This window comes from Octopus bimaculoides, chromosome 9, assembly GCF_001194135.2.
Source record: "Octopus bimaculoides isolate UCB-OBI-ISO-001 chromosome 9, ASM119413v2, whole genome shotgun sequence".
NCBI classification, from domain to species: Eukaryota; Metazoa; Mollusca; class Cephalopoda; order Octopoda; family Octopodidae; genus Octopus; species Octopus bimaculoides.
The window spans coordinates 34,998,528-35,009,830 of record NC_068989.1 but is presented as its reverse complement, the minus strand read 5'-3'; the positions used below and the strand labels follow the sequence as shown (position 1 = coordinate 35,009,830).

The 11,303-nt window shown below is 36.8% G+C and overlaps 1 protein-coding gene across 2 annotated transcripts in view; it reads right to left on the bottom strand.

Moving 5' to 3' along the window:
- Positions 1-11,303, bottom strand: part of LOC106874297 (biogenesis of lysosome-related organelles complex 1 subunit 6) — a 25,725-nt gene that overhangs the window by 8,220 nt on the left and 6,202 nt on the right. For both annotated transcript variants that reach the window (XM_014921978.2, XM_052970623.1), the window contains exons 2-6: positions 10,789-11,004; positions 7,915-7,987; positions 4,993-5,089; positions 3,732-3,819; positions 3,228-3,314 (exon numbers count right to left, since the gene is read on the bottom strand). In XM_014921978.2, coding sequence (XP_014777464.1) covers positions 3,228-3,314; positions 3,732-3,819; positions 4,993-5,089; positions 7,915-7,987; positions 10,789-10,953 — 510 coding nt within the window. In that variant the 5' untranslated portion in view covers positions 10,954-11,004. The remainder of the gene's footprint in view (positions 1-3,227; positions 3,315-3,731; positions 3,820-4,992; positions 5,090-7,914; positions 7,988-10,788; positions 11,005-11,303) is intronic.

The following is an 11,303-nucleotide window of genomic DNA, read 5'->3' as shown; positions in this document are numbered from 1 at the left end:
CTAACTTCCGGTCAGTCATTGTTATGATCGGCCATTATTATGATTGACCGTTGACTGAACACTATTCAATTTTTTTTCTCCGTGTTTTTCTCCTTGTCTCCGTATTCTTTCTGTTGAAGAGCGTAGCTCGAAACGTCAAAGACTTTCCGTATTCCCGAGCGTCATACTAATATATACTTTTGTTATTTACACCACCTGTCCTCGTCTGTTGTTATTATTTGTATATTCTCCCATATATATATATATATATATATATATTGTATTGTACCAAAGGTACCATCCACTCCATCTAAATTCAGGACCAGGTACTGCAATAGTCTAGGGTTCAAAGGCCCACAGCCCTTCAATGCCCTGCCACAAAAATTAAGAAATCTCCATAAGATGGAAGTAGATGTATTCAAAAAGGAAATAGACATCCTCCTCTCCATAATACCAGATGAACTAACAGCCTGACATGAGGTGCAGATGAGGGCAGTGGAATTAAACTCCCTTATACACCAGATGGGCCAACAGCTGGGATAAAGACTGAGGAAGCCAGAAAACCCATGGTGGTGCTCCAGCATGACCGCAGCCACATGGCTGAAACGAGTGAAAGAGTATATTATATACCAGCAGTCGCCCATGCATACCAGCCTCCCCTCTGCATGCCATCAATGTTATCCAAGGGAAAGGCAATGGCCAATACAGCTTGGTACCAGTGACATGGCAACTCATTTCTACAGCTGAGTGAACTGGAGCAACGTAAAATAGTGTCTTGCTCAAGAACACAATACACAGCCCAGTTCAGGAATTAAACTCACAACCTCACAACTCTAAGTCTGACACTCTAACCACTGAGCCATGTGCCTTCAGAACTATAATAATAATAATAATAATAATAATAATAATAATAATAATAATAATAATAATAATGCAGTACCAGGCAATGGCTCTCATGCTTCTGATCTTTACTGATTGGAAGTGTTATCATGTACATTGTTTTGTCTTGGTATAAAAGATGGGCTACAGCAAATATTCACCTCAATACCACAGATTTGCTTGTCAGTTGTTTGACCTTAACCAGTTGAGCATGTCCCTTAGTGGCTGACGATATGTGCATTTCTGATTACCAGCAGAAGTAGTGAGGGAGCACCATAGCCATGTGTTGAGAGGAATTCTTCAGGTTTTGGATAATTCACCTTTGGAAACATGGGTGTTTCATTCAACATCCTTAAAGAACCCTTATTCAGGGACCTTTTGAGCAACATGACTTGAAGAAAATTCTAACTGGGTCCCACCTGCAAGGTCATGCGCTGTTTATCTTGATATGAGATCACCATGTCATGCCTTGTATACTCTTATCAGACGGGTAGTCATGATAGGTATACTGGGCTTCGTATATTTAACCCCAGTGTCACTTTGATGGCTTGTACTGCTCTCTCACTCAATAATAATAATGTTGTTGTTATTGAGTGAGAGAAATTATTATTATCATTATTATTCATATACACACAACAGATTAGACTGTTGGAAAATAAAAGTTCCTAGGCAGCAAGCTGGCAGAAGCATTAGAACATTAGGCGAAATGCTTAGTGGTATTTGTCTCCATGTTCTGAGTTCAAATTCCACCAAGATCAACTTTGCCTTTCATCCTTTCAGGATCAATAAAACAGGTACCAGTTGTGTACTGGGGTTGATGCAATCAACTATCCCCTTCAACCAACTTTCAGGCCGTGTGCCTATCGTAGAAAGGCTTATTATTATTATTATTGTTATTATTATTATTATTATTATTATTATTATTACTATGAGGGCAAATGGCCTAGTGGCTAGGGTGATGCACTCAAGATCACGATTCCAATTCCTAGACCGGGTGGTGCATTGTGTTTTTGAGCAAAACACTTCATCTCACGTTGCTGTATGACCACTTCGACACCTAACATGTGGTACCCTATGCACCTGTCCAGACAACATCGATTTGATGGAGAGAGTGAGCTAATGTACACCAGAACATTTGATCCCTATAAACAAATCATTTGTGCAGGTCATCTAGCAAAAGCTGAGTGCTCATATGTCATCTTCAACAGCAAAGTCCATTATTATTATTAAGGTAGCAAACTGGCAGAATTGTTAGGGCAAAAAACATAGTGGAATTTCTTCTGCTTTTTTAGGTTCTGAATTCAAATGCCACCAAGGTCAACTTTGCCTTCCATCCTCTTGGGGGTCGATAAAATAAGTACATGTTTAACATTGGGGTCAATATAATCAACCAATTTCTACCCATAAAATTTCAGGCTTTGTGTCTATAGCAGAAAGAATTATTATTCTTATTAATATTATGGTGGGGGTGGTGGTGGTAGAAACATAATAAATATCATGATGATAATGATGATGATAGCAATAAGAAGCACTGATGTTGATTGCTTCTATATTATATAATAAATGTATAATTAATTCTACATTCTTATGAGAGACCACCACAATAATAACTGCCATTTTCACTTTCACTATCAGCACCAATGCTTCTTAGTACTGTCATTATTAATATCCATCAGACTAGTAAGGCAGCAAACTGACATTAGCATGCTGGGCAAAATGCTTAGCAGCATTTCATTCGTCTTTATGTTCCAAGTTCAAATTTTGCAGAGGTCAACTTTGCCTTTCATGCTTTCAGGAATGATAAAATAAGTACCAGCTGAGGTCTGGAGTCAATGTAATCAACTTACCCCTTCCCCAAAAATTACTGGCCTTGTGCCAAAATTTGAAACCAATATCCATCAGACCAGTACCAACTACAACCATCATTAATATTAACATCCCCATTATCATCATCATCAATTCCTTGCCTTCAACTTACGTCCATTATCACACCTCCACCACCATAATCCAGCATTTCTACCACTACTACTATTATTATAATCCAACTACTAATATGTCACTACTACAATAGTTATATTCTCACCATTCTGCCAACACCATCACACCACTCTACTACCACCAATATACTACTAGCACTGCCACACCACTTTACCACTACTACAGTATGCTACCATCATACAACTCTACCAAAACCACCACAACCACTACCACCACATCACACTGCAAATTAGATCCTCACCATCACACATACCATTCTCAACAATAACAATATTTACATCAACAAAAATTATTTTTTTCCAGTGCAACCCAATGAAGGTTAGCTTACGCTAATAAAGAAAAGGAATGTTATAAAATAGAAGTCAACGTACTTTCAGCTTCACCGATTTGTCTTGAAGTAAAAACATCTGCTTCTTTATTGATAACAATTTGCTATGGTAGATCTTTGCATTAGACAGCTACAAGTAAAAAAACATAAGTTGCATCAGTGCACAGTTAGCTACTGAAATTTTATGCAAGTAAAAATATTTTACATGTGTTTTTACAGGCATTGGCACGACTGTGTGGTTAAGAAGCTTGCTTCCCAACCATGTGGTCTTGAGATTCAAGCCCATCGCACAGTACATTGGGCAGGAGTCTGCTCATATAGCCCAGGGTTGAACTGAAACTTATGAGTGGATTTGATAAATGAAAACGGTAAGATGCCCATTGTATACATGCATGTACTAATGTGTGTGCATGTATGTGTGCGTGTGTGTTTGATTATGTGTATGTGTATGTATGTATGGATACTTGTATGAACTAATAAGATATTAGCCTTTTTGTTATTGTGTGATGAGAGAGAGAGCGACTCAGTTAGATAAAGTATAACTTACAATTTCAGCCAGCTTTTCTCTTGATGAACACTCATCAAACTTGGCATTCTCTTGCTGAACAGTCTCTATAAGAATTTTCTGGTTTTGCCTGGAAATAATTTACAAACATTAGACTAGTGAACATAAATTCTAAAATTCTTTCTATTAGGCTAACTCTAGTGTTTTTGTTATTCCTTACTACTTTCACTAAATAGAAGTAAAAACTAATATTTTTTTAATAGAGACAAGGAAACAAGTTTTCCTTACAAACAATGACGTATGTTAAAAAGTAAACAAACATTGGGTTAATTACTTGGCTCTCAGCATACAAACACAGGCAGGCAGGCAAATAAGTAGATGGGAAAGAAGGAAAGAAAGGCACAGAGAGAGAGAGAAGGGATGTAAACGTGAAATGAAGACAATAAGGAAACCATTTCATTAGTATTGCCAGTATTTTACACATTGAAAAGTGACGAGCAAATGTAAATTTCCAAAAACCATTTCTCCCGAAATGATGATTGTTATATTCAGTAAGAAAAAGAAGAAATCACCTTTTCAATATATTTATTGAGTTAAAGCAGAAACAGTGGAATCCTTGGAAACTAGTGATGTTATGCATCAGTAAAAAGTAATAGAAATAATTTAAACTGTGAAATATATGTTTTATACTGTGAGGAAGAAGTGTTTTGAACAGAAGCCTTCACTGGAGAGAAATGAAGATATATAGTGAGATGAAAGAATGTTATAAAAACAGTCAATATATCTTCACTGTTTGTATTCAGTTAGATATATTGATATTTCTCATTCAACTAGATATTCTTTTACTTGTTTCAGTCATTAGACTGCAGCCATGCTGGGTACCACCTAGAAGAATTTTATTCGAATGAATCAACTCCAGTTTTTTATTCCTACTTTTTATTAAGCCTGGTACTTATTCTATCCATCACTTTTGCTGAACTGCTAAGTTAGAGACGTAAACACACCAACACCAATTGTCAAACAGTGATGGGGAGACAAACAAACACACACACACACATATACTTATACAATGGGCTGCTTTCAGTTTCCAACTACCAAATTCACTCACAAGACATTGGTAGTAGAAGACACTTGCCCAAGGTGCCATGCAATGGAGCTGAACCTGGAACCACATGGTTTGGAAGCAAGCTTCTTACCACACAGCCACTCCTGTGCCTGATACATTGATATTTCTCATCAAAAAGAAAAAAACTTCTCAAACATTTTCTTCTAAGAAACAATTATAAACCAACAACCAACTTACGTCAATTCATGAAGAGATTTTTTGGCCAATTCCAAGTTTGGTAGGAAAAGATCCATTAAATCATGGCTCAGTTTTTGGACATGTTCTTCTGAGATATCTGCAATAAACAAGAACAAAAATCATGAATCAACAGAAAAACTACTTTTGTGAGCATGACCAAAAGTAACAACGGAAACACCACCCATGTTGATAACAATAACAGCAGGCCAATGAAGGAGTCTCTATGTCATCACTTGAATTGCTAGAAATAACAACCCATCACCATCTTTAAAAAGAAAGCACATTTTTAATAATGTATTCTCAGGAAAACTATACCTGAAAAGACAGGGTAGTTTAGGATAGACTACATTTGGTTATAGGTCTGCTGAATGATAACAGCAACACCTAACAGCTAATTAGAGAGATTTTACCAGCATCATTTTAAATGAAATCAGTAAGTGTTCCCACAAATCTTCTATTATTATCTCTGTTTACTGCTACATAACTGGATGGTCAAATGAGTGATAATGACTTAACTGAAGAATCAAGAATTTGTCAATATTCCAGCACTGCCTGAAGCAAACCTCATTTCATCTGTTCCACTTGCTTGGCAGCTGAGCAGGTTAGAGGTAATGATTGAAAGATGTGTCAACAGATGATAATGAATAGTTTGACAGATTAGAATACAAAGATGAAATTGTCTTCCACAAGAATGAGAGTGACAACCACAGACCTCAAGCATAAAACTTTGGAATGATCAGAATAACTCAACATTTTATAAACAGTCCATCTAAAGTATCACCAAAAATATGTCTAATTTTGAAGTTGAATGCTTTGAGCCCACAAGTATGCTTTAGCAGGTGTTATGTTATTTAATTGTAACTCATGGAAGATACAAAAACAGGCAACCACATGATTTTGGGTTAACTAATTTTCAGCCATAAACATAAAACCATATGGCGACCCACTTTTGTGTCTTCTCAGGGTTTAGTCACACATAATCACATTTGCAAAAGCATGCCCATGAGTTCAAAGAGTTAAAAGGCCATCAAAAAGGTTGAAGGTGTCTTAGAATCACTTAGAAAGATCTTTGTCTGCTGTTCACCAGCTATTCATTTAAAGTTATAAATGGCTGTAGTATAAATACTGTAGTATGTACTCACTCATAGTCTGCCTCACCAGTCTGGAAGCCCCATCTTGTCCAGAATATTGATCTACTGGAAGCTATCCAGACAAGTACCCTCTGTCAGTTACTTACCATATCTTGAATGTATTGCTTCTCAAAGTTTCAACATCCAGCAGCTGACTTGATAGAAGCTCACAAGATTATCCACCATCTTTCTGACAACTTTGGCCACTGTCTTTTTTATCAATTCAATACTACTACCATTCATGGACATGCATATAAGATAAAAGGAAAAAACAGCACAACACCTATGACTTTCAGAAACATTTTTCATGTGCAGAATTGTCAAAGCATGGAATAAAGTACCTCCATCAGCTGCTAGCTGTCAGAACACTGCATCCATCAAACATTCCATGCTTCCTGAAGTTCACCAATATTTCTCCTGATGTGTCTTTGCAACCCTTTCTCTTTATGACTATCTTTCGTTTTATTTGTGTGCAGTGCATGTACTTCATTGCTGCCTTTTATTATCTGACTTATAAGCATGCTTTCTGTCCCCTACCCTCATTTAACCTTTTCTGATGAGTTGCAGTGTACCTGAGCACTGTATACAATAAGCTTATTATTAACATCAAGAATTTTTATCAATGAAACAATGTTGCAGCCATGAGCATATATCCACCCTTATGTGCCTCTGACCTCATTCCCTCTCCCACACCTCACATCATTTCCTTATATCTCATCTATCAATGATTATATCTGCTTTCTACACACACTCTTTTTATGTATTACCCCAATAATTTCCTCCTTCCAACCCACTTACATTTTACTTACATTTCCCAAACTGAGATTCACCATTGTCCATACCTTCATCCATGTTCACCATTCACTGCATTCACTTCTATCCTCATCTCTACCATCTGTCACTCTCCTTTCACATTCACATGAACCTACCCTCTCAGCGATTTTCAATTCTCAGTACCTAATCCCTCTTTATCCACCCTCTTGTATCTTCAGGGTATGCCCTGATACCTCATCTCTACCATCCTTTCTCCCTTTTCTGTTGGAACAGCCATGTATCTCCTCTGCAACAAAACACTTGTCCCTGTCTCTCTATTATATTTTAGCTTCTCAACACCTGGCACAAAGCCACCTCACTTAATACTACACCCCAACTTTATTAAGGGATCTAGCCTTGCAAGTTACTTGGTGACCTCACTAGTGCTGGTGCCACAAAAAAGCACCAGTACATTATGTAAAGTGGTTGGTATTAGGAAGGGCATCCAGTCAAAGAAACCTTGCCAAAGCAGAGTCTAACACAGTTCTCTAACTCATCAAATTCTGTCAAGCTGTCCTTCTATGCTAGCATGGAATACAGATGTTAAATGATAATGATGAGGATTACTATCTTTAGTGAATATACTTGAAAATATAAAGTGCAAATAAACTTTAAGTTTTCAAACTTTAAAGAATCCCCACCACCACCATTACTAACACATCTTCTCAGGGCCTGAAAGCAGTCTTGTTCCAAGCCATGGCAATGAATTTGTGTGCCGAGGTACATACTTGTTTAAACCTTATCAAGTAGCTTCAGTTAGTATCATCAGCAGTTTGGGAGGAACTGATGGGCAAATGAATTGTTAAATAACAGTGAAACTTATTGGTTTGATCTCCATCTTAAGAAATGGCTCCTGTGGTGCTTCAGCACTAAATACAAATGAACATGATCAGTATATTTAAATATGAGTCTGAATACATATGGATATGAGTCTGTATATTTATATAGTTGCATGCCTGAAACTTATAAAGTTACTTACATTCAGAAGAATCAAGCTGGTCTTCAATTAATTCTGTGACCTCAACAGCTTCCAAATGATCTTCAGATATTGTCTGCAATTAAATCAAAATTGGTAAAACAAATCTATTCTTTTTTTATTTTTTGCATCAGTCACAAAACTGTGGCCATGTATGAGCAGTCATAAAAGGTTTGGGGCTCTTATATCAGCCCTAGTATTTTGCCCTGCTATTCTTGTTATGACCCTTATAAGGAAAACGTTGACCTGGATGTAATGGGATATAACCAGGATGTAACGAGATACCACAACATTCAGTACACTGAGTTTACCATCCTTCATTGATGTACTCACACATATGTACATACGTACATACGTACCTATGTGTGTATGTATGTATGTATGTGTGTACATGTGTGTATATATATATATATATATAAAATTAATCCCCCAAAAAAAAAGAAAAAACACAACAAAAAAAAACAACAATGCGAAGATGTGGTACATGCAAAGTATTAGCAGACGCTTAGGGAAGGAAAGAAAGGTAGATTTACGTTTCGAGCAGAGCACTTCTTCAGAAACAGGTGACAGAGGAAGGTCCAAGTGAAAAAAAAGACAGAGGAAAAAAATCGCCAACAATCCACATGTGGTTACAAACACACCTTGCCCTCTCCCCATCACACCTTCACCCTCTTTTTCTACTTTCTCTCTTTCTATTTCAGGTAGCCATGTTTTTCTGTTAATGCAAAACACACTCTCTGTCCCTCAATATTATTCCCCACTCAATTAAGGGGTCTTGTCCTGCAAGTTACATGATGACCTCACTACTGCTGGTGCCATGTAAAAAGCACCCAATACAGTCTGTAAAGTAATTGGCATTAAGACGGGCATCCAGCCATAGAAAACCATGCCAAACCGACAGTAGAGCTTACTACAGTCTTCTGAGTTGCCAATTGCTGTCAAACCATCCTACCCATGCTAGCATGATAAACAGACATTAAATTATGATGCTGGTATATATATTCGCCATGATATTTTTTTTTCTCCTTGTTTCTTTCTATGTTCCTTTCAGTTGAAGAGCGTAGCTCGAAACGTCAAAGACTTTCTCTATGCCCGAGCGTTAAACTAATACATCCATTTGTTGTTTACACCACCTGTTTTCTCTGTTGTTTTTTTCGTAAATCCTCCCATATATATATATATTTTCATTCTCCTTCTTCTTGATAATTTGCTTTTTCGCAATGAAAACCGGTTAGAAAAAATCTTTATTAAAATATGCTTCCAGTTCAGCATTCTGGCTTTTTTTCATTTTCCTATTATTTCTCCACGTGCGGTTAACACAACCCCACTATTTACTGACTTATATATATATATATATATATATATACACACAGAAAGAGATGCACACATCCAATTGGCTTCTACATAATCTGTGTCAACTAAATTTCACTATAAGGGTATTAGTCATTCTGAAGATAAAGTCGTAGAAAGACTTGCCCAAGCTTTCACATAAATTTTTCTACTCTACATTACATACTGTGCAACTATAGTCAGCAGTATATCTATAATCACAAGCATCTACTCAGGGAAATTTAGAAGAAATACATAATGATTTTTATCAAGAAGAACCTCTTATCCAAGCTTCTCCCCAACTCAGTAGTTTCCACTTTCTACACAGAAATCTGATACATCTGAACTCTTCCTCTTACTCTTTTAATTCTAAGAAGCTTTTCACTGTACCTACTGTTTCTTTTAGCAACATTGTAGCATTCCAAACAAGTTGTCTATTTTTTATTATCCACAGTCTGTATATTAAAACCTTAAGCAAGATGCATGACAATATTTAGCCAGTATACTTTGCTAAAACAAAAGATACTAATGTGTTAGAGGGTCACAAATGCCTGCCAATTCTTAGACAAGCATTGAGTCAGGCCACTTGCATACATACCCGCATGCATGTACATTCACCTCATTTACATGGAGACATCATGTGGTTACAAAAGAATATGCTCATTTGATGTTACAAGCTTTCCTTCAATTAAACTTATATGTTAACGCATTACCTCCAGTAATAAATATGTTATGACTTATTACAAACGTTTTGCAAATTCTTATTTTTTTGTCATTACATACAAGATGGTGACCCCTCTTTGTCTCACGCTTATTAAATTATAAGATGCCACTTAATTGACATCACTGTACATGCTTACATGGATCAGACAGAGTGTAAGGGAGATTTTCTATGGACAGATGCCCTACCTATCGTCAACCCTCACCTGTTTCCAAACAACATAATATTTCCCCATGCCCAGAATGTTTTCACAGAATATTGGAAATGAGTAACTCGTTCACACAATGTCAAGACTTGGAGACACAAACACACACACACACACACATTTGTTTGCCATTTGACTGCAGCCATGCTGGGGCACTGCCTTGAAGGATTTTAGTCGAACAAATTGACCCCAGGACTTATTTTTTAAGCCTAGTACTTATTCTATCGGTCTCTTTTGCTGAACCGCTAATTTACAGGGGCATAAACACACCAACACTGGTTGCCAAGCAGTGAGGGGATGGGGAATACAGACACACACAGACATAGCTATATATATATATATATATATATATATATATATATATATATATATATATATGACGGACTTCTTTCAGTTTCTGTCTACCAAATCCACTCACAAGGCTTTGGTTGGCCCAAGGCTACAGTAGAAGACACTTGCCCAAGGTGCCACACAGTGGAACTGAACCTGGAACCATGTGGTTGGGAAGCAAACTTCTTAACCACACTACTCAAGTATCATCATCGTTATCATCATCATCATCAATAACAAAACCAAATTTAGTACTAGCAGTAAGGGCAATAAAAAGGACAGTTCTCATTACCTCTTCATCATCTGTTCTGGTGGAAACAGTGCCAGCCTCACCATCTGCACTCATGGAAATGGCATCATCCTTGTCATCTGAAGTTATACAAGTGGTGTCAGCTTCACTGTCTTTGCTTTTAGACTTGAAGTCTTTACTGTCATCGCAACTAGATGGTAAATCCATAGCTAGAGCTCTTGTAGTAGCTTCCCTGAGAATCAATCTTTAAGCAAGGTACTGTAGATAAAAAAAAAAAAGGGTTAAAATTTTTTTTTCTTTAGTCAGGATTCTTAACTTTCCAATATTTAGTCATATTTCCTGCTTTTTAATTATTTTAAATCTGAATATATTACATCAACTTATATCTTTATTAATTCATACAAATAATTACAGAGGCATCAAGCTGTTAGATCAGGTTATGAAAGTTACAGAGAGGGTCATAGCCCAACTAATTAGGGAGCGAATCAATTTAGATGAGATGCAGTTTGGGTTCGTGCCAGGTAAAAGCACTACTGATGCCTTATTTCTAGTGAGAC